Genomic DNA, 24,402 nt, shown 5'->3' on the forward strand with positions numbered 1-24,402 from the left:
TTCGTAATATACACTTTATTAGTAATGACTAGTAAATAAATCATAAATTCTGGTACACTTCTTCAAATCCAAAAGATTGTGATTTGTATCACTCAATCAAAAATAAGAAAGAAGAACCAAAAAGAAACAATCAAACGGATAAAGTCAAGTACAATTATATCGGATGTGAATATACTTTTGTAGAAAGAAAATCAAATACTAAATAGCCGATAAATAAATCTTAAGAGTAACTCAGTACACAACAAAGAAAAATCGAAACACTTCTTGTCTAACAAAAGTGAGAATTTTGTTTATAAAAAAGCATACAAAAAACTCGAAACCCAAATTGATGTGTAATCTATTGATCGTCTTAATAACTCTCTACATATTACCTTCCACTTCGCGGATTACTAAAACTGTTACAGTAGATAGTCCATGTCTTGTTTGTTCCATTAAGAATTGATTTTATTAATAATTATTATATTTAATTAAGATAATAAAACTAAAAGATAATAGATATATACAATAAGTTTAATTACAATTCTTTAAATATAGTATAAATACTATAAAAAATAGTTTATCAACACAAGATATATCAATAGACAATCACTGTTTTACTTATGAAATTGTTAATATTCATATTCAATATATATTTTATTACATTTTAATAATTTAATTATTATACATATATAGTAAATATCTCTTATCAACTTTAATGAATGAATTATAAATATTAGTATAATAAACTATAAAAAAGTACCTTTTTAATAATCGCAACAAAGACTCACATAACAGCCAGACCTTCGTGCTGAGAGTCTCAAATATATTGGCCTGTCTGGTCCGGCTGGTACCCTCTCATATATTTATAGCAGTTGTTACAAAAGTGTACCAGACAACACAAGTCGGTTGATATCGATGTCGACGCACACTGAATGTTATATTCCACACGCTCATTTCTATCAAATCTTTCAAGGCGAACACATTTCACGATGTGGGTCTTGTATTGAAATTACTGGACCTTCGCTGAAGACTGCGTCATGCACTGTTGTGGGTTCTTTTAAAATGAATTTTTCAAAAGAAGATAATAACTCTAATGCTCTTATCCATTCATCAGAAAGAACAATTTTTGTTAATGACCAATTGTTCCATTTTTATAGTGGATACACTGAAGAAGGTAATATAGGGTCCGCTCTTCCTATAGTCGCTCGATTTGTTGATTGTCCATATAAAACATTTCCAACGGCCATTATAACTCAAATCGTTGAAGAAAAACAGAAAAACACAGAAAATGCTTTTTCTATGGAAAACAAAAAATTTTGTACACAAAAGTGTCACATCAAAAATAAAGAAAAAATTTTTACAAAAGTTTTTAAAAAAATTCCAAACAAAGAAATTCAAAAACGTTTCCAACATTTTAATAACACTTTTATTCATCATGAAAGAATCAAAGAAAACACTTCAAAATACACTTTTAATGAAAATTCATATAATGAAGACACAGAAATTTGCGTGAAAAAGTGCTTAATAGAAAGTGCACAAAACAATATTAAAAAAAGTACAACACAATACGCCAAAATAGCTCTTTATAATACTAATCAAATAGTTTCTAAAATAATATATAACAATCAAGTCTTTCATATTAATGAAGATACTATGGAATATACTATTCCTTTATCATCTCTACAAAGTAATAGTAATAGTAGTGTTATTAAAAAACATCTTTATTTAAAAATATATGACCTCTTTTGGGGACATACTAATATCCCTTTTAAGTTCATAGAAAACACCGATTTCGTATCTAACTCACTCACAACTAATCACTTTTTAGACACAAAATGCTACTTACGACCTAATCCGGGATTTACACCAAATGAAAAATATGAAGACCCATATATGGTATGGTCTTTAAGAGTTCATGATAAAAAGGACTTATCAAAATCGTATCAAGTGAATGGTAGTGTCATCAATTTTGAAAGTGAATTGTACATCTCAGTCAACTTCCCATTCCCTATTAAGTTGTCCAAACACTATAAAACTTTCTTTGCAAGTCTCAGTGTCAATATTGTGTTTTTGGAACTCCCGACTTTCGAGTTTTACACACATTTTGGAGATGTCACACAATTGAAAAGAGTCAATTGCTCACGGGAATTCGTTATGAATCGAACAGCAAGTATACAAGACGGTTTAATTCACATCGAAAACACTGCGGCTTTTAATATAGCAAGGTGTAACGCAGCAAGTTTGTTATATATATACTATTAGTATATTAAATAATATTATAAATTACTATAAATTACTATAAATTATTATAAATTATTATAAATTGTATTATCAAATAATAATAATATTATTAAATAATAATTAAATTATATTATTTAATACTTATACTCCACATGCGACATATTATATTAATAAATCAAATGAACTATTTTAGTCAAGTAAATATAACGAAATATCTTATTAAATTAGCATAAGATATAGTTTTACATCTATCTGTCATTTAAATGAATATTAATTAGTAGCAAATTTGTTGATGATGCACTACAAGACAGGGAAAAACACAACGATGTATATAAAGTCGCTTACATTCACAGATGTGAACGATCTCAATTACACTAAATGCACTTTAAATGATTACATGTGTACACTAGAAGATGAATGTGATGCTCGTAATTCGACAATAGACTCAGAAGATAATAATTTGAGGACATATGTAGATGGGTGTGTACCCTTATGTGGGGTGTGTTCGGGTGGATATGTTTGTAACAAAGCAGCCAGATGTGTTCCTCTTAAGTATCACAACACCAGGAGTTATTCAACTACTGTATTAGTCTTATTAATTGTAATAATAGTAATGACTTTGTAAACTATTTCATTATTGATAGTTTAGTTATAATAACATACTATAGTATAGTATATATAATTATATACTATTATAAAATAACTAGAGTGTAACCCATCACTCAGTGACGAGAAATAAAATATTTATTAGAAATTTAAAATGATTACCTTTTTTGAAAAATAGTAAAAAGATTATTAAAAAACTAAACTTCAATAAAACGATAGTTAGTCAAATTATAAACTGTCCTTTTAAAACAGAATCATTTTTTGTATTAAAATCAACCATAATTTTAGTATATTTTTTATACTAGTATTAAACTATTACAAATAACAACAATTAAAAATGGTGTTTTGAAAAAAAAGGAATATTACTATATATAATTAATTATACTAAATATATAGAATATAGTAAATTAATTAATATTTTAATATTAATTAAATTAAGTAATATATATTAATAATATATATATTATTTTCTATTAATTATAAGTATAATGAAGTCTAATTAAATAAACTAATAACTAACATATGACTTATTCCTTCTTAATCTTTAACAACCTCTTCTTAATCTTTTCCACGATCTCTGCCATTCGTAGCCGTTCTTCTGGTTGCATCTTCCAAGCGCCATCAATAATAGAGAACTCCTCCTCGTGGATATTTTTAGTGATCTTAGGCCGTTTTCCCGCCATCACGTACTCTGCTATTTTCCACGGGAAATTGAATTGAGGGTCTTTCATTGAGAATGCAGCTTTCCACCCTATTATTTCGTACATAGCGATGCCGAAAGAGTATACATCCGCTGTTGTTCGATATCTTTTTCTATCCAAGACTTCAGGTGCCATATAGACTGGAGTTCCAATACCTTTCGTGAATGTCATATTAGTCATCAGTCGATTAATATTTCTTGCGCTTCCAAAATCAGTTAACTTTGCATTGACCTTTTCTTGTGTGTCTAATGAGAACACCAAGATATTGTCCGGTTTAATATCTCTGTGTAAGATCCCATTCTCGTGTAAGTAAAGTATTCCCATCGCAGCATCTAAGCACAGTTTCACTCGCAAATACTTCGTTAAGATCTTCTTCTTACTAATCAAATACGACAGCGACCCAAACTTTGCAAATTCCGTGACCAAACACATTTTTGTTGGGAGAAAACATGCTCCAAAGAACGTGACAATTTGTTCGCATTTGAACTTCTCAAGCATTTCTACTTCTTTAGTAAATTCACTGTTCATTGGAGTATCTGGACTATTCACATCTCGATACTCCATCTCATCAACTCCTTCTTTAATCGTCTTAATCGCTACTTCTGCCTCCCGGAAGTATCCCCGATAAACTATCCCAAACCCTCCCTCTCCTATTTTCGTGTCTATCGTCAATTCATCAAAATCAATGATCGACGTCTTCTCGGTATACCCATCAATATAGATCGAAAAGCTCGTCGACGTGTTCTTCGCAAAGTTATGGAGCGAGAAGACTATTTTGTCGTCAATATGTGTCGAGCACTTCGGCGTCAAATGCACGGTAAACTGACAAACCTCATTCTTCCGCAAGATCGCTAATTCTGGCGTTATAAAAATGTCGTACTTCCCATTTCCTATAATAGTCGGTTGAACCTTCACCTTGTCCACTCCAACGTTGCCAAGATATAATGCCGAACTTCGCTCATTATTCACTTGCAGTAATCCATCAAACTCAATCGTCGGTTTGTCTGTTACAATCCCTACACAACAGAAGACTAAGTCCGTTCTACTGCTCACGTCGGTGATCTTCCTCACGTGTTCTTGTCGAACTCGAACTTTTTGATATATCACTTTCTTTACTATAAGTATAGTTAAAATTACTATAATGAATAGTATAACCACTACCGCGGCGACGATGACGTAGATGTACCATCGCGATAGCTTTCGACACCTTCCAGCAGATAGAGTGTATCCCGTCTCACATTTTGTGCACTTTTCACCGTCGGCTTCGGAACATTTTTGTATTGAGGAAAGCGGATAACACTCGAAATTGTCGATGACGTAATTGAGTTCGCATAAGTCGCAAATTTCGTGCTCATCTGAGAAATGGCACTGTTGGCAGAGATCGCTGCATGACACGCAAAGGGAGTTAATTAACGCGAAGCCGTCGTAACACAAAGCGCATCCGAAATCGTTTGTTTTCTGACAGTTAGAAATTTCCGAGATCTTCTTGCATTGATTTTGGAAGAGGAAGTACCCGCTGGAGCATTCGAAGACGTGTGTGGTGTTAGCGCAACTGATAGAATTGAGTGGGCATTGTTTGCAGTAGTTTTCTGATGAATGGAAATAGTTAGTCGGACATAATGAACAATACTTTGCATTAAGACGAAGACAAGAATCACTATAAAAAGCTTCTGGAAGACATATGTGGTCTTGGAGAATATATGATGAAGGACATGAAGTACATAAATCACTTTGTAAAGTACATGTGGAACAATTTGATGAACATTCGAAACACCCAAAGTGAGTTGCATAGAAGTGATCGTCACAGGTATAACATTCCCCATTCTTTTCTGTTGTACAATGTGTCGTATTGAATTGACTCATGTTGGTATAACAATTGAACCCACTTTTGTAGTACTGCGGAGAACATACTTGACACTCCCCTGTGAAACTACATATTTCACAATTCTCTCCACAAGGTCTACATGACTCCTTATTATAATATCCGGAAAGACATTGCTGACAATTGCTGCTTTGAATGGCTTGACACCCTATGGATTGAATACATACACCGTTATTTAAAACACTCCCTATTTTACAGAGCGTACAGGAAAATAATGTGCACAATTCACAATTCCCATACTTAGAAAAGCACGAAACACACACACCCTTAAATATATAATACCCCTTTGAACAGACTATAGTATTGTAGTTTGAAGATACAACTGCATTTTGTGTGGAAGGAAGGACACAGAGTTTGTTATGTAAGATGTACCCAGTGCTACATATCAGACTCGATACTGAATTACACACAAGAGTGTGCGGTGAACACTTTTTAGTAGATGAAGTTACCGGGTAATACCCGCCTTGTGCTTTTCTGCACCAATTGTTCTTATAGAAGTCGCAATTCTCGATATTTACAGGTTGGCACAGGCCGTTCTTTAATTCATATTTCTCAGCACATTGAACGCACACACTTTGCTCTTCACGCTTACAATTCGCAATTGAAATCTTCTCACATACATTCAATCGTGTATTCAATCTATAATACTCCATACACGATACACAATAACGATCGTCTAAATAGAACACACAGTGCTCTATCTCTACCTTTTCATGACACGAACGGCTTTGATCGTTATGTGTACACGTCAAGATCTCATACTCGTTGTTGTTCACTACTACACTCTCGTATTTGCCTCTTTCGTTCGCTTGCAGAGACAACGTAGAGGATGTCTCTCCTCTCCCATTTTTCTTGATATCCATCCCTTGTGGCGTTGTGATGAGTCCTTTGAAATTGGTGAGTTCTATCGCATTGGTATATATAGTATCTATATTAATAACAAATAGTTCACCAGAAAGTAGAACAGGAAACGCCCCTTTTGGGCGATAAGTAAATTGAATAGTATTTCCATAGAATTCAGAACTATTAGTCGATGATACAATCATGGGGCTTTCTATTTCTGTGATGATTCCGCCAATGACGTCGACACTTACTAGCTCTTTAGTTAAGTTTTCTATTTTTATACTTTTGAACGTGACGCGATCGGTATTTCTTATTACTAAACTATTTTGAATAATAAATTGGCCTTCAAAGACCAAATCCGTAAATTGTGAAAAATCAAGTTCTTTGACGTTTGCGTCGACCCGAAAAACGCACCCTTCGTTATCGCACGGGCACTGGTCAAACACAAAACCGTTATATTCACTCGTCTTAAAATCACAAATCACCTCTTTATTGATTTTAGTGATTGGACAGATCCTCACGAGATTCCCCAATACGACCAAACTATATTTTTTATCGGAAATTAGAGTTCCATCCATCGAGTGACTATTTAATCCCTTCGCACTCGCAAACTCAAAACATTCGTTTTGGGATGGATCGACTTTGACGGTCATCGATCCGTCAGATTGAAAAGACCCACTTCCCATATGAATCACTGCTTTACTATTCTTATTAGTTATTTTATCTATAAATGCAAAATCATAGCTTTTCAGCTGAGACCCTTCATATCCGACTATCTCACTGCTCGACGACAAAACTACCTTCTTACAACGTAAGGCGCCATAAAGTTCTACTCTTCCAGATTTCTCAAAATTACAGAGACCGTCGACGATTGTAGATACGCCACTGATTTTTATCGGAGCCAGAACTGTCAAGGAACTCCAATATCGAGGAGCGTCTCCTCCGATATAATCGAAAGCTACAAAAAGGTCGAATCTGTAGAGTCTGTCGGTACTCATCAAAGTGCAGTCTGACTGGTAGTAGTGTGCTGAGTCACTTTGTCTGCAGTCGCAGTTGACTTCGCTGTCAAGGGGCAGATATCTATTTTTCGACCCGGACCCGCAACGTTTTTCCTTGATACCTGCCGAGTTAAAAACCCTCTCACAAGCCGTCTGTTCCATTCCGCATCTGCCGACAAAGCAAATTGAAGTGTTTCTATTTTTCAAGTTATCGATGTTAATTTCCTCGACAGAGAAAGTGCCGATGTCATAGTAGAGATCGTCTCGTGTGATGACGAGGATGCTCTTGAATATAACACTTCCGGTGATGAGTATTGGAGAATCCGGTAGAATGACCTTTCCAAGAAAGGTGATGTTTCTCCCCTTTGGGATTATAAGGGAGTGAACTGCCATATCCGGCGTTGTGGAGAATGTATTCCACAAATGTTCGAAGGGGACGACATCTTGATTGACAGTGATCGTGAGTGTCAGCAATTCACTCATATAAGTACAGTCTGCATATTCATTCAAATAAATGTATTCTTGAGGGTCGTACGTACATGTGCAGTCCTTATAATCGTCTTCTACGGTGCTTGCGCAGAGAGCCATACGCTTGAAATTGCCGGTCGTGCACAAGTTGTGCATTTTCAAGTTGCCATTTGTGGGGGGTGCACTACGTGCAGTCAAATCAGTCGTGTATCGATATTGACATTTATCCACGGAATCCTCGTCACTTAAATAAATTTCTGTTCGGCCAGAAATATTCACAAAGGGAATGGGCGTGTTCTTGAAAGAAAGATTATACTTTGCGTAGGAAAGGATCGAAGAATTAGTATACGCGGAAGTCAAATTGAAGCGGTAATTATAAACGTTAACTGTGTGGCGGAGAGAAGCTTCAGGGGTACTGGAACTGATCATACTTATGGTGCTCCCTGGGATGATATGTTTGGTGTCGATATTCCACGCGACAGTGTTGAAGAACTCATATATAAAAATTGATTGGTACGGTCTTGAGAAAGCGGTATCTCTATATAAGAAATACAGGGATTTGGTTACCGGTAAAACATCATCTATAACCGTAAAGGTATTCATGTCTTGCCGGCTAACCTCTTTACTGCAACAATCTGGATAAACGTCAAAACGTGTCCATTGTTGAGTGTTGAAGATTGAAAAACCGCGAAACGTGACATTCGTAAAATCGGGATTGGAAATGTCATAAACACAATCCCATTTATTATCTATTCGATAAAATAAAGTTCCATTCTCATAATCATCACACCATGCGTAATGATCGTCAGATATTACTATTTGAAGAAATAGAAATAAAAGAGATAGATGTGCCAAAACGAAACACATTAAATCCAGGGGAGATTTCAAAAAGATTATCAGTTTCTTGGAAACGAAAAAAAAACGAAAAGAAAAACGAAAATTTTGTAAACTTCAATTTTTGGAATTTTTTCGAAATAACACAAAAACGAAAAATATAGACATTTGTGGTTAATATTTTCTTTTATAAAAAACAAATTTTATTATATTTATTAGTTATTAATTTTTTATATTTTACAGTATAATTAAAAAAGCTAAATTTTGTTTATCAAAATAATAACTTTAAGATTAATAAAAAAATAAGATCAAATAATTACGATATTTATGTTGCTTTAAATAAGATAATATAATTATCATAAAAACAATTATCTTTATCTTAGTTTAACAACGATTTTCTAAAATCATCTTTTTATAAATTTTTTTATTTATAACTATTAATAATTAATTATTGTGTCTGAGAAAAACAAAATTATTAGAATATCAATAATAAATCACTACAAAACTATTTTTTTATTAATATTTGTTTAACATAAATTTAACTTAATGAAAAACAACTATTTTTTTGTCAACAATTATCATATTATCATGAAGCATCCAAAGAACTATATTTATAATTATAACAATTAAAATGTATAGATAAATAAACTTAAATGTGATGATTAAATCAAGTTTTTTTGTGGAGAAAAAAATATTTTATAAATTAATTATAATATGTTATTAGTAACATGTAAAAATTATAAAGTGTTTTAATTTTAATAATTAGAAATGTATACACATGTTTATATTATCGACACTTTGTTTACCAAACGAAAAATGAGATCCAAATTTAGATTAATTTGTCTAAAAGTTTCGTATCAAAAATTTTAAAATTTTTAATAAAATAATTTTTTTTAATTTTGTAAATAAAGAAAATTTTAAATTTATTTATTTATTAGGTAATTAGTATTAGTATTAGTATATATAATACAATATATTATATTCTAATTAATAATTATATTTTTTAAAATTTATCACAAAACAAATGTTATATATATATAATACATCAAACTATATTACTAGTATACTACGAAAGACGACTAATTCAACAAATCGTTCAATTCACTTTCCAGAACTTGTGTAATTACACACCAAATTAAAATCTGATGTGAACAAAAAATAAAAAATGATTTCTGATAAACACACATCACTTAAAAACTAATTTTTTTTTAATTTTGGGTATCTGGTGGTTGACAGACAGACGGACATTCAACGGCTCTTTTTCTAATTTGTGACATCGTCTCTTCAGTGGGACAAATGGACTTGTCGTCGATGACTGTTTTAGCATCAATGTATTCAGTCTGTTTCGATTTCTTCCACTGACAATACTCAAACAGTTTGTTTGAGTATTCACTATACAAATCAGTCACATATTGAAGGTACTCCTCATATCCCATCTCAAAATTCGCTGATTTTCAAGTTCTTGAGTTCTTCTTTTCTGTTTATGTGGTTGGTTTTATGTATAATAAGATAATTAATATATTTTACTACAAAAGGTACTATATAAAACTATAAAAAATTATCACTCATTGTAAATAAATGTGTTATATTTTTACTAGTCATATGGTTTTTTTGTTAATTTAATTAAAATAATACTATAATTAACTATTATTTATGACAGTTATAATATAACAAATTTTAAATATACTATAATTTTACTAAAAACTATCCAATAATTAAAAAAAAAGTTTCTTCTATATATTAAAAATTTTATTTTGAAGTAAAATTATTAATTTGTTTAATAACAGAAACTAGTAATAAATTTATTAAATTTATTACTAAATTAAAAATTAAAAAATAAACAAAAAAAGTTATGTCGGAACGAGACGAAGCAAAGAAACCACACAAAGACACACAAGAGGATGAGCGGCAAAAAATTTTGCGGTCGAAAACTCGATTTGGAGATCCAATGGCAAAATTGTTCAAGCGACGGAAAGAGAAAGAAGAAAGTGCAAAAATAAATGAGAACCAACCCGAAAAATCTCAAAAATCTGATGCAAATGGCGAAACGAAAAGTACTCGGCCCATATTTAAAGGTAAATTTCCACAAAATAGATTTGGAATACCCCCAGACTATAAGTGGGATGGGATAGATAGAGGAAATGGATATGAGAAAAAGTACTTTGCAGCGATGAACAAAAAACAGTCGGCTGAATCGTCAGTGTATTCAAAGGAAGTCTCTGACTGGTGATTGATTTGTATGAGTAAATGAGTGTTTGTGATTGATAACTTGAGTATTAATAAGAACTTATACCTTTTATTATTCAATTTATTAATTATTTATAGTTTTTTATTAGTTTATTTTAATAAAATGAGTTATAGAATTTATAGTATAAAATCGTTATTAATTTTTTTTCAATTTTTTTTAAGAATTGGCAATTGTTTTCATAAAACAAGTTATTGTTAAATAATTAAAAAAAGGTTTGATTGTTAATTATTTTTTAATTAAATATAACTATTTAATTACAATATTTTTAAGTTTGTTTTTAATTATCATTTATTTTATTTAATAAAAAATATCAACTTTTTTGTCAATGCTATTTGACAAAATAAAAATAACAATAATTTATTTGTAAATAAAATTATAATAATAGTAACATATATAGTAAAATAAAATGACAAGATAAAATATACTGAGATTGAGATATGCCGAACGAAAGCACTGATAAAGCCCGATTTTAGAGGAATATTTTCAATACAAATACCTTGGAACAAAAAGACTTAACAGCCAAATTAAAAAAGTCACATAAAATCGAAAACGTTCTCTGCCGGGTTTGTAGTCTTAGCAGGTTCTGCTGCTGGTTGCTCCTGTGGCTTAGCTTTTGGCTGATAACTTCCCAAAGACGAGAAAACATCTGGCTGAGGTTTCTGATACTTTGGTTGTTGAGATGGTTGTGGGGATTGTTTTTGTTGTGGTGCGGGTTGTTGTTGGAACATCGGCTGTTGAACGGTCTGCTGATACACTGAAGTTTGTTGATAGAACATCTGTTGTTGCATTGGCTGTTGTTGATACATTTGTTGTGGTTGTTGGGAGAACAATGGTTGTTGTGGTTGTTGATACATCGGTTGTTGCCCAAAGACCTGTTGCGACGGGGCCATTTGTGGCTGCTGTGGTTGAACATTTCCGAAGAAATCGAATGGTTGTGGTTGTTGGACGGGTTGGGCGTTTGGAGCAGGTTGTTTCATTGCGTTATCAAAGAGTGCCATAAAATCGACCTTTTTCTGTGGTTTTTTCTCGACTTCAAACATCGCGTTGCCGGCTTGTTGTTTAGGTGGTTGTGTTGGAGCTTGTTGGCTTTGTTGTGGAGTTGTTTTTTGGATTGGTCCGACGTTATCGTCATTTCCCCAAAACATTGTAGAGGCGGGTTGTTGTTTTTGCTCTTGTTGTTGTGGTGCTTGTTGTACGACTGGTTCTTCTCTAATGACTGGTTGGTGTGAAACGGGTTCGACCTTTTTCCCGGCCATAATAGATTCGAAAGCGTTCTGATCAAACCATCTTTTATCTTGATATTTCAACTTCATGAATTCACGAATTCTACGCTCGTTGCCGCTTTCTGGTATTGGGAATTCAGCGGTTGTCCATTTAGCCAACCAAATTCTTGTTGCGTTTTCGTTGCCAACACGTTTCACCTTCGCGATTTCTTCTGGTGTGAAGGTTGCCATTGAAATTGATTTAACACGATGCCCAAATTCTCTGTGAATGCCACTGCACGTCTGACACACAAAAGTGCCGAAATTTATCACAACATAAACTGGCCCTATCGCCTGGCAGTCCATACATCTTTTATTCCCAGTGGTCAAAGAGAGGGAACGCAGCAACTCAATGTTTTTATCATCCTGACTTCGTGGCATTTGTTTCTTTTTGCAGTTCCGCTTTTTTCGGTCGACTTTTCAAGTTTCTGTTTTATTATTAATAAAACAAATTGGTGGAATTTACTTAAGATTTTCATAAGTTAACGGGAAAATGTCTTAAATAGTTCAAAAAATGTTTTTTCAAGCAAGAACAAGTGTGTTTGCTCTTACCTCTTTTAACTCTTTGAGAAATTTATAAATGTCGAAAGGAAAATTGTATTTTGTGTTCTATTAGCGTTGTTTAAAAACAATGTTAACTTTTAATTAGTTATTCATATTATTTTTATGACCTGAAATTATTAACTTTTGTATTTGATAATAATTTATATGAAATGTAAAAATTGTTTACCAATAAAATAATTGTAAACAATTACTAATTACTTTTATAATAATATAATAGTATTAAATAACCAAATTGAATTATATTTAACAATTGGCTTGAAAACAAATGATTTATTTTATAATATAAAATTATAAAATATTAGTTCATAGTTTTGCATTAAAAATTATTTAAGAATAATTTTACTTATAATTAATAGTTTTTTAACTCTTTATTATTACAAAACTATACTTAGTAAGTTTATATATAGTATAAATAATAAATATAATATTTTCAAAAGTATAGTATAAAATAATAATAATTAAACTATACTAAATTACAAAACATGAAAACGATTCAATTTGGTTTTTATAAAATCGTTCACCGCGAAATAAATACCAGTGGAGTACATAACTGTTATTTCCAATTTGCCGAACTGTTTTCCAATTTTGAATTCAATAAAAAAAAGACTTGAACCATTCAATTCACAATTTGAAGAATTTTTTGTATTGATCGAAGGCGAAGAATTGGACCGAAATAAGGGGGACGACCTTAAAGAACCCGACACCGAAACCTCTATAAAACCCGATTGGTCCTTCATTTTTCAAGATATTAGCGACTGCCTCTCCGACGGAGTCTGCCTTCTTAGCCAACAATTTTCTCTTGACGACGTCGAGGGGGTAACAAATTGAGAAAGCCAACGACGATGAGAGACAACCTTGGTACAATTTCTTCAAAGAGCTTTGTGGGACGAAAGGACTGACAAATTCGAAGCACGCGTGGTTAACTGCTTGGAAAGGAGTGACTGATAATATAGCGAAGTTGATACCTTTATAAAGTCCAAGAACGCCTTCTTCTTTTATAATAGTCTGAGCGGTCCCCATGAAAGTGTCGTACTTTCTAATTTTAGTCGTTTCGATACTCATTCGAGTCTTAATAACATCAATTGGGTGTGACACTAAAGTCGAGCAAATAGCACCAACAGCTCCTATCCCAAAATTGATACCAAATGGAATTCGTGTGCTTTGGAAATAATATTTCTGTGCCATCCGCTTCAAAGTCTCTGTCACAAAAAACTTCACCGCAGTCGTCGGAGCGACTTTCATACAATTCACAAAATTCCCTCGCCATAACCCTAATACCCCTTCATTCATTAACATCTCATGTAACATATCTACTGTTTTCTCTTGTGAACGCGCTACAGTAAGTGTGTGCATACGATCTAATGGCGCTACAACTGTTCGTGATATAACACCAGCCACCGCTCCCCCTACTAAAAAATGAAGACGGCGAGTAGAAATGCCAAACATCAATTTTGTGGAATTTTGTAGTTCACTTCTTCTTTAAGACTCCTCTTCGATTTTTTTGAAATGTATAAAGTTCAATAGTGGTGGAATTGGAATCACCTATTTTATCCGTTTGTTAATGTTTGTCAATTGTTTTTTTTTTCTTGTTTTTTTTTTATTTGTTATTAATTAACTATTAAACTATTATTATAGATATATTCAAACAAAAAATAAAATAAAAATTGTTTTTAATAAAAAAATTGGGATTTGATAAAATGAATAATTCTTTTTCAATTGTTTTTTCATTTTCAACAAGTTAAAAACAAAATTAAAAATTTAAATGTAATTATCATGAATAGTTCCATTTTATACAATTAACTTTATGATTTCACATTTTTTAATAAAACCAATTCAAAAAATGATTGTTTGACAAATTTTTTTTTTGAAAGATTTTCTTCATTTAATAAAGATGCAGTTTGTTGAACTTTGTAGTATAGTTTGATATAATAAATTTTATGTATATTATAAATTAAAAAGTATAATACATTTATAATTGTATGTATAATTAATTTATCCTATAATTTGTCATTCGTAATTTTTTTATTATAAATAAAATATAATAAGATTATACAATGAAAATATTATATTTTTGGTATATTTACTTTAATTATTTAAACCATTACGAAACTAATATTATTTATAATTTAGTAACAAATAAATCATATTATTTTATAATTGAAAGATTAATTTCTTCATATAGATGTTATTTAAAAAGTACGATATTATGTGTTAATATTAAAGACATATTTGAACTCAACTTTCTATAAACATAATATAAGAAAAACAACTAAAAATTAGTTAAATTGATAGTTTTCCAAAGACGGATATTTCACAATTTTCTGGAAGTACTTTTTGTCGATTGGTCCTTCGCACAAAACAACACCATTTGAACTTTCATAAAACACCAAACCATCCCCCATCGCTTTTTTGATGTCGACGTAAATCACAAGTTGACAATTTGATCTCATCCCACTCATTTGTTTTCCAATGTGTTGAGGAAGTGCTTTTGCCATATGAACATGAAGGCGTCCCATTTTTAGAAGTCCTTTTTTGAGGATTTCTGAAATGTTTTTGAGATAAGTCCCATGAATGACTATTGGATAGTCCTCGGGGGTCTCTATCTTCTTCATGTCAACTTTCACGTCAATGGAATGTCCTTGATTAGCTCGGATCTTCATATCTTGCCCATCCCCTTCGATTGTAAATCGTTGTTTGGAATTTGTCGCAACAATGCGACAAATTGTTTCTTGTGAAATTCCAGACATCTGGCGATTTGAAAGTAAATCAGTCATCTTCACCCACCCAGACTCATCCATTGGAAGATGCTCTTTTTGGGCACCATGACGTAGAAGATATGATATTGTCTTACTCACTTCGATGTCAGCTCGGGAGTTACTCATGAGTTCTTTGAATGATTTACAATTGTTATAAACTACTATTATTTATATCATTATGTTTGAAGTTTGTCTTTCATTCGTTTATGAAACTACTATAATTATAGTTTATTTATTATTTTAAACTAATTTTTGTATTTAACAAAAAATCAAAAAAAAACTCGATAAGTTTTTTTTTGAAAACAACTAAAATTTATTATTGAAATATAAAATAAACTATAATAATTAAACTATTTGGTTGTAATTTTTTAATTTATATTTGTTATAAATAAGTATTAATATGTGTTAATTAAAATATGATTATGATATAATAATAAAATTATTATAATATATATAGAAAGAACTATTAAGAAAGTTATTCATTGTGATAAAATATAAATAAAACAAAACTATTATTTTTAAATTCTATTTATTATTAATTAACCATTTTACAATCTGATCAAATAAATAATAAAGAATTTAAATTTCTTTAATTCTTTAATTTTTTTATTTTTTTTTAATACCACAAGTTTCATTATTATTACAATTCTTAAATAAATAATATCTAATATGACTATTGAAATAAGTAAAATTATTGAAAAAAGGCAATTTGAAAAATCGAGCTAAGATTATTCACTCAATCTTTTTGAATTGAAATTCTTCGAAATCTGCTATTCTAATAAAAAATTATAATTTTAATACAGCAATTCATTACATAAGAATTAGCATAGAAAAGAAACTTTGAAAAGTAAATACACATGACAGCATGGTATTCTTCATTAAGTACATGGTGTACTTTAGTATTGTGTATAGTTTGGGGTGGTATTTTAATGGGGTTTAGTTTACATTCCTGGCAATACACCGAATTTTATGAAGTTGTTTTAACATGGATAGATGTAGTGATGATAGGAGCACTCTATTGTTCTGTTCTTCATATAGTCATTGGAGTCGTTTCGATCATTCTCTTTGCGTTAACAGTGAAATTAGTTATCCAGTGTAGTTCATGTATCTGTTGTTGTTGTTCGTGTTGTCACTGTTTATTGTTTTTTGTCTTAGGCGTACTTATTTTAACTTTTGGTTTACATAACGATAATTCTCTCACCCAATTCAATAAAGAGCAAATCGATGTGATCGAGACAGACGTTTGTGACTATGATTTACTATATAGAATAGTACTTATATCTATTATTAATAATAATAATTATAATGCCATATATATAGTTATTTTATTTAAAAAATACTAAAAAGTGTATTTTTATATATTTACTATAGTTATAATAACGTTTATAACTTTTGTAATTTTTATAATTTACTTTGTTCTTCAATTTTTTAAATAAATTATTATAACAACAAAAACTATATTTTCATTAGTATTGAGGTATCCATTAATATTTTGATAAAATACCATAAATAATACTATACTTGTATATTAGTATAATTATAATACCATAATAATATATTTATAGTAAGTTTAAATGTTGTGTGTGTCTCAGTACCAACACTGGATGTCTTGATTGCAACGGTGGTGTATCTTTAACGAAGTCTGACTGTGATGATGTGTATTTGGATCGTGTTCGAGTCATTTATAAAGTCGTTGGGTCACTTATTCTCGTGTCTTCATTTTCTTTTCTCATTTACTCAACAACTGATATGGAATCGACTCTTCGGAAAAAAGAAGGAGATTTGGATAACTACCATCTCCTCCATTAATTCGTATAATTTAGTTATGATTGTCATTTCTTTATTTCTAAATTTAAAAATTGTATTTAACATGTTTTTTAATTTAAAGGCGACCTTGAAGATCCATCAAAATGCTTGGGATGACAATAATTATTTAAAGTCAAAAACATACGTAAAATAATTAACAACTTGTAAAAAAATGTTTTAAACTGTGTTATTCCAGTAATTTTAATGTAATGATTTTAAGTTCAGGTTTGATGTTACACGTTTTCACACTAAAAATTTATCACGTTTTATTTTTGACATTTTAAAAAAATGAAAATGTTGTGATGAACAGTGAACCCTGATATATCATCTGTTGTTATTAAATTATTGAAATTAATAATCAATACATGTTTCTATTATATGTAATAATAAATGTTGTGGTGTTACTAAGGTATATATGTTTAATTATGTGTTTTTACATGAATAACAAGAAAACGATAGTTATAAAAGAATAATTGTATATAACAACTCTCTAACATGTTATTATCAACAAAAGTCGTTTCACGAAAATTGTGTACATCGACCTAGTTACACAATGAACTTGATGATAATTGTTTATTTTTGTTTTAATGTATATCGTTGTCATTACACAAAGGTTATTATTTACAATCAATAAAATCAATGTAATAAACAACTATTATTTAAGTAAATATTTAATTTGAGAATTATTATAGTATCAACATTATTGTATATTTGATTTTTTTGTTTAAAGTCGACCAGAAAATACTCCTACACTTCCTAAAATAGATTTGTGTACATAAATTACATTTTTTTAAAGAAAAGTTAATAAAAATTTCTTTGTACTTTTCTCGATATAAGAAACAATTCGAAGCTGATTTCAAATCAAAAACATTGAACTTTTATTGAAATGTATAAAAAGATTCAAATTGTTTAGAGAATAAAACATTTGATAAACCATTTATTAACCATTCATAAACTATTAAATTACAAATCATTTGTTTATTCCAAAATATAGGTGGTTTAATTAACGAAAAAACGATAAATGTACTATATTCAATAAATGTACTATTTTTAATACATTATTATAAAACAATTTGAAATAATAATGTTAATTAAAAAATGTTGTATTATATTTAATAGTATATAAAATTATTGTATATATATTCGAACTAGACTAGTATATTTTTTATTTATTAACATGTAAATTAATGATTTTAATATGTTATTATTAAGAGTATTATTTACATAGAATTTAGATAACCACAATTTATTACAAATTTTAACAATCTTGTCATTATAGAAATCATTAATTATAATTATTACATTATGAAAACAATCCAAGTTAAACCAAACCCACCTCACGAACATTTCAATTACATTTTATGTATTTCTCTATCTTTTGAATTGAATGTATATTTTAATTTATAATTATGGGGTTATGTTGAATGTTAATAATAAATAGCTTTAATATAACAATTAAACTATTCTTTTAAATGTTAAATAGTGTCAAAAAGACATTAATTATACACTATAATTGTTTAATAAATATTACTATTGTTGTTTTCAAAAAAAACATCACCTGTTTTATTTATATGTATAATATAGTTATTAATAATTAAAAAAAACTATATTCATTTACTATATTGTTGATATTTTTGGTCGGATCAGACATTTTTTTCGATATCTTCTCGTGTATTTTTCAATGTTAAAAGCCAAGAAAACACTTATAAAATGCACTCGATGTTCTCATTTATTGAGTTAATGTCATGTTTATAATTTAATTGAAGTTATCAAAAACAATAAAAGTTGGTCAATTTTAAAAGCAACCCAGTTCTTATTATAATATTTTATCAATTAATTTGTTATGTGTTTATGGTTCGTATTTAACCATCGGTTCTAAAGTCATGATTTTGTAAAAGCAAGATTATTTGAACAGTGAAAATGTTCATTTGATAATCATAAAGAAATGGTTTTAACTTTGTTATAAGTTGTTTAAATTTTTTGTGGTTTATCAAGTTTTGTTTTATGACGACTTGAATAATGATATAAAAATTTTACTTCAGCTACAGTACAATTTCGGGTTTTATGCTTTAAAATATGTTTTTATTGTCACTGATAAGTGCTTGTTTTTTCTTAAAATTTTACAAAAAAACATAAATGATAAAAAATACGGTTCATATCAGCTTTGCACGTCTATCGTTATAGTTTAGTCCTTGAACAAACAATGTTCAGGACAGTTTTTTGAATGTGTTGATATTGAAATATTTTCATGTTATTGACTTTCGATAAAAACATCAAAAAACGAACTTTGAAAAAAATAACGAGTTCACTCTTCAAAATTTCGATTATGTAATTAAAATAATGAGTGCCACATTAGTAATGCTAAAAACTTGTTAATCGATGAGTCACCGTTGTTCATTTACGATATGAAAGTTGAGTTGAGTAGATATGGTGGTATCATTGGTGTTCTATTTTTATGAACTTTGTTTAAAAAACACATTTGAAAAATATTAGTCATTGTTGTAAACTATTCAAACTATACCGAACTATACTTGCCAATAACAATATTTACATAATAACAAAAAAACAATTTATAAAAAATGATAATCTTAACAACATATAAATTTTCAAAGAATTTTATTTCGTAAAAAAACAAAAAATACATCAAAAATGATTTAAAGCATCATTTGGAAGAAAAAAGATCAAAAAAGAATCAGTTTATAAAATCAAAGTGAAAAATGAAATTTCTTTGAGTAAACTTATTTTTTTAAAAAAATAAATTCTATTTTTGGAAGTGTACGAGTATTTTCTGGTGTACGACAATTTTCTGGTCGACTTTATTTGAAAATTTGATTGCGTAGATAACTTTGTTATGAAAATTGATAAAACGATCTGTTAAAGTTAATGATGATTTTATTTAACCAATTCAACAATGTGTAAATTCAGAAAAAAAATTGTGAAATTTTAAAAAATATTTTTTTGTTATTTGGTAAAGAGGAAAGTAAAATGCCGATTTACAAAAAAAAATAATTAATTCGACCCAAAAGATCTTGGGATTACTTGGGTCGTGACAATCTCGAAGGTCGCCTTCACAATCTTATTTTATTAACGAGTTATTTTTTTAAAAATACCTCGTTAATTAAAACTCTAATGTCAATATTATTTATACGACTTTTGTGGTTGTTAGACTAAAAATTTACACATTAATTATTTGTTTTTTAACAATTTTTCACTCGTTAATTTATGATTATTTGTTTTTAAAAAGAAAAAAGAGTTCATCTTGATTTTATAAAAAAACGTCAACGTTACTCAGCACTGAATTATTGAACCAAACGATTTTATAATTTTTAAAAAATGAGAAAAAAGAGTGTGACTCACTTTTTAATTAAATTAATAAATAATTATAATTAAATTAATTAATAATTATATTAAGAGTGTTAACGTGATAGACCACTTTTATGTGGATGGCTTTGAAAATCTTACACGTTTTTGTTGTAATTGATATAAAATTTGCCTAATAGTTTACAAAAAAATACGTTTTTTGGACCGAATTCATAAAAAAGCGAATTTTTTGAAAGTTAAAACAGAAAAAACAAATTTTATTTTTAGTAAAAGTCATCTTTTACTTTTACCATTTAAACGAATTTGCCGCAAAAAAAAACAATTTTGTTAAAAATTTTAAGACTAAAGTTTTTAATTAATTAACTTTAGTTTATTTAACTAATTGTATAAACTATATTTAATCAATAAAATTATTGAAATTGAATAATTTATAAAATAACATATAATTTGTCATAAAATACTATGGCATACAGTCAAAGGTGTCTATTTGTCGTAAATCCAGCAGAAAAAAATATCTATTTGTCGTAAATGAGAGAATTGTGGAGAAAATTCTAAAGGGTTTTTTTAATTTATTGGTTTAAAATTAAGAAAACAATTATTAATATTTACAATAGTAAATAAATTTATTATGAATTAAATAATATAAAATAAATTAGTAAGAATTAAAAAATACACAATGAGTTTCAAAACGCTGAAATGCCCATCACGAAAAAGCTACAAAAGCATCACACCCGAAGCACACACATTAATAAAGGAATTATACAAGAAGTACAAAACCACAAAAATTAAAAATTTTTGGAAAGAAATCACATTTGAATTTAATTCAAAATTTCCAGAATACAATTTCAATGCAAAACAATTGGAATTTTACAGGAGAAGAGAAATTAAGAGCTTCAAACATTTTAGAAAGGTTAAAAACGAAAGAGTTTTTGAAGAATTAAAAGAGTACACAATGAAAGCCATAAATTCCGGTTCTTTCTTGGACGACAATGTATTACAAGAAAAGGTCAATGATATCCTTCAAAATGAAAACGATAAAAGAAAAACGATTATTGATATTCCAGGATTCGTAAAAAGGTTTAAAACTAAGATTGGGTCAAATATAAAGTGGGAGTCGGGAAAGAGGAACTTGTTGATCTTGCGTTCTATGAAGAAGAAATCAAAGATATCAAAAAACGTTTGAAAAAATATTCTTTCTCAGATGTATACAACTCTGATGAAACGGGGCTTTTTTATAGACAATTACCAAGAAAATGTCTTACAAATAAAAAATCTTTAAAAAATGTAGAAATGAAAAAGGAGCGTATAACGCTTTTATTTACTTGTAATTGTGATGGAAGCGACAAAAGGAAACCAATTATAATACATCGAGCAAAATGTCCAAGAGGTGGGTCACAAACACTTTTTAATGAATTGGGTGTTGTTTATTCACAGGAGAGTTCCAGTTGGATGTCTGTAAAAATATGGAATACATTTTTAGAAACGTGGGATTGTGAATTAAAGAATTCTGGTAGATATATCGCACTTATTATTGATAATGCTGCTACACACAAAGATGAATACATTCCAACCAACATCGAAATCGTGCGTCTTCCAGCTGGAACGACAAGTAAACTTCAGCCAAACGACCAAGGTATTATAAGTTCCTTCAAAAATCATTATAGAAAACATTTTATAAAAGATTATATACAAAAATTAACTAAGAAACAAAAATGTGAAATTGAAAAAAAAGAAATTTGTTGTTCATAAACATCTGGAAGCCCTTGATGAAAATGAAAAGACTTTACTGGAAAATTCCATTGGATGTTGTAGTCAGGAAATAGAAGAAACGATTTCTCAAAACACAACAGAAAAAATCATCGAATTATTTCCAGAAAACAAAAAACCCAAAAATGGAGTTTAATGTTGCACAAACACAGCTGAGTGTTGTTGAATCTATAATAATTTCTGCCAAAGCCTGGAAAGAAGTCAGCGCTGAAACTATTCATAACTGTTTTATGCACACGGGACTGTTCGAGCAAGACAGCAGAATGGAGTTAGAGGATGATATGGGAATCAATGAAAGTATTATAAAACTTTATAACAGTATACCCTATCATCAAAATGAAGCAGTAGACACCATTGATTCCATTATAAATGTAAACTATGAAAATGTATACCCCTTAAATAACGATGAAAAAGATGAATTTGTTAACGATGACCAAAATGATGAAGATTTTTCTTTAATGATCAAACAAATAGAGTCCAACCTTTGTTTAATTTCAAGGAAAGTATGTGATGGACAAAAAGATGATTATGTTGATTTCGTTTTAGATACAATGAGTAAATTGGACTCTTTTCTTGGAAGTAGTTGTTACTAGATATAAGAAACTGCACACTCTGTAAAGATATGTTTTGAAAAGAACAAAAAATGATTTATAATTTAAAATGTTTAGTTTTATAATTTAAGTTATTTGTTAAAAATGCAATTTAAATTAATAATAAAGTTGTTTTTTTTAATACTATAATTTTTTTTATTATATTAATTTATATTAAAAATAAATTAATTTATAGTTATTCAAAAGAATAAAAAGAAGTTTTTAATTCAACAAAAGTTACAGATTCGAGAACAAAATATTTAATTGTCGTACACCAAAATGATTGGTCAGTTGTGCGACAAATAAGCAACTTCGACAATTATAATTACGACAAATAGACGCCTTTGACTGTAGTTTACTGTGGATAGGTTGAAAAGGTGTGGATGGTAAATATAGATAGACAATTGTTATTATAAAGTGTTGTTTAAAATAAGTAACATGCCTTGTATTTTTGAGTGGTTTTTGTTGGTATTTGCCGTATAGCAATATGTTATAAATTTGAGCAATTTACTATTGTTATATAATTTAATTTTAAACTTTTGGTTAAAATGCGGTATTTTGCCATTTAACTTTTTAAAAGTTTTTATAGTAAAAATATAATACCATTTAACCATGTTTATAGAATTTGTTTTAAACTATTATTAGTTTGAATCCAAAATCAAAACTAATATTTTAATACAATTTATTAATTTTTGTAGTTTTGAGTATAATAGTATCACTATTAGTTTATTTATATTAAATATAATAATATAAAATAATAGTTAAAAGTTATTTCATTATAATAATGTATTTTGAAAATAATTTTTTGAAATATTTTTATATAAATTGTTTCATAATTTGTCATAAAATACTGAGGCATAGTTTACTGTGGATAGGCTGAAAAGGTGTGGATGGTAAATATAGATAGACAATCTTTATTATTATGTGTTAAATGTAATGAGTAACATACCTTGTATTTTTTGATGGTTTTTGTTGGTATTTGTCGTATGTTATTGTTATAATTAACTTGTATTGTTATGATTTTTTAATAACATAAATAATAACTTATTGTTACAATGTGGTAATTTGCCATTTAACTTTTTAACTTTTTTATAGTAAAAATTAAATTTTATTTAACTATGTTAATAGAATTTGTTTTGTGATTATTCTGTCATTTTTATGTTAATAAATAATGTACTATTGTAATATAATTTATTGTTATTAATTAATAGTTTAGTTTAGACATAAAACCTTTGTCTTTAACATTTTCAACAAAACCTGAATATAATTTAGGATGTAAAACCCGTCTTTATGCGTATAATTTGAGCCAACTAAAAGAACTTTATTTAACAAATTTCAATTCCCAAATATTACTATTAAAATAATAAACTAATGGAGTGTTTATATAAATTACAATACTATTAGTAAAAAGTGATAATAATGCATTTTTGAGCCACGATTAACGAAAAAATAATATAATTGTTAATTGATATTTAAATTAAATATTTTTAATGCAAAAAACGGGAATTTCCCCAAATAATAATCACATAAATCACT

The 24,402-nt window shown here is 28.9% G+C and overlaps 7 protein-coding genes across 7 annotated transcripts; 3 read left to right on the forward strand and 4 right to left on the reverse strand.

The window, feature by feature from the left end:
* Positions 1–328: 328 nt before the first annotated feature.
* Positions 329–2,845, forward strand: EIN_291290 (hypothetical protein; the record flags this gene model as incomplete). The annotated part of the gene is made up of 3 exons (XM_004258753.1): positions 329–421; positions 775–2,218; positions 2,502–2,845. The coding sequence occupies 3 exons, from the start codon at positions 329–331 to the stop codon at positions 2,843–2,845; spliced, it is 1,881 nt and encodes a 626-aa protein (XP_004258801.1).
* A 508-nt stretch (positions 2,846–3,353) lies between these two features.
* On the reverse strand, positions 3,354–9,149 carry EIN_291300 (protein serine/threonine kinase, putative; the record flags this gene model as incomplete). Its single annotated transcript, XM_004258754.1, has 3 exons — positions 3,354–8,492; positions 8,584–8,736; positions 9,111–9,149. The coding sequence occupies 3 exons, from the start codon at positions 9,147–9,149 to the stop codon at positions 3,354–3,356; spliced, it is 5,331 nt and encodes a 1,776-aa protein (XP_004258802.1).
* Positions 9,150–10,404: 1,255 nt separating this feature from the next.
* Positions 10,405–10,782, forward strand: EIN_291310 (hypothetical protein; the record flags this gene model as incomplete). The annotated part of the gene is made up of 1 exon (XM_004258755.1): positions 10,405–10,782. One exon carries the CDS (start codon positions 10,405–10,407, stop codon positions 10,780–10,782), a length of 378 nt encoding a protein of 125 aa, XP_004258803.1.
* Positions 10,783–11,333: 551 nt separating this feature from the next.
* Positions 11,334–12,443, reverse strand: EIN_291320 (stromal membrane-associated protein, putative; the record flags this gene model as incomplete). The annotated part of the gene is made up of 1 exon (XM_004258756.1): positions 11,334–12,443. One exon carries the CDS (start codon positions 12,441–12,443, stop codon positions 11,334–11,336), a length of 1,110 nt encoding a protein of 369 aa, XP_004258804.1.
* An 804-nt stretch (positions 12,444–13,247) lies between these two features.
* EIN_291330 (hypothetical protein) lies at positions 13,248–14,072 on the reverse strand (the record flags this gene model as incomplete). The annotated part of the gene is made up of 1 exon (XM_004258757.1): positions 13,248–14,072. One exon carries the CDS (start codon positions 14,070–14,072, stop codon positions 13,248–13,250), a length of 825 nt encoding a protein of 274 aa, XP_004258805.1.
* Positions 14,073–14,902: 830 nt separating this feature from the next.
* On the reverse strand, positions 14,903–15,508 carry EIN_291340 (tRNA 2'-phosphotransferase, putative; the record flags this gene model as incomplete). The annotated part of the gene is made up of 1 exon (XM_004258758.1): positions 14,903–15,508. The coding sequence occupies one exon, from the start codon at positions 15,506–15,508 to the stop codon at positions 14,903–14,905; it is 606 nt and encodes a 201-aa protein (XP_004258806.1).
* A 731-nt stretch (positions 15,509–16,239) lies between these two features.
* On the forward strand, positions 16,240–17,191 carry EIN_291350 (hypothetical protein; the record flags this gene model as incomplete). Its single annotated transcript, XM_004258759.1, has 2 exons — positions 16,240–16,623; positions 16,952–17,191. 2 exons carry the CDS (start codon positions 16,240–16,242, stop codon positions 17,189–17,191), a joined length of 624 nt encoding a protein of 207 aa, XP_004258807.1.
* Positions 17,192–24,402: the final 7,211 nt, after the last annotated feature.

Source organism: Entamoeba invadens (genome assembly GCF_000330505.1).
Source record: "Entamoeba invadens IP1 unplaced genomic scaffold scaff_1105074725111, whole genome shotgun sequence".
In the NCBI taxonomy this organism is placed as follows: Eukaryota; Evosea; order Mastigamoebida; family Endamoebidae; genus Entamoeba; species Entamoeba invadens.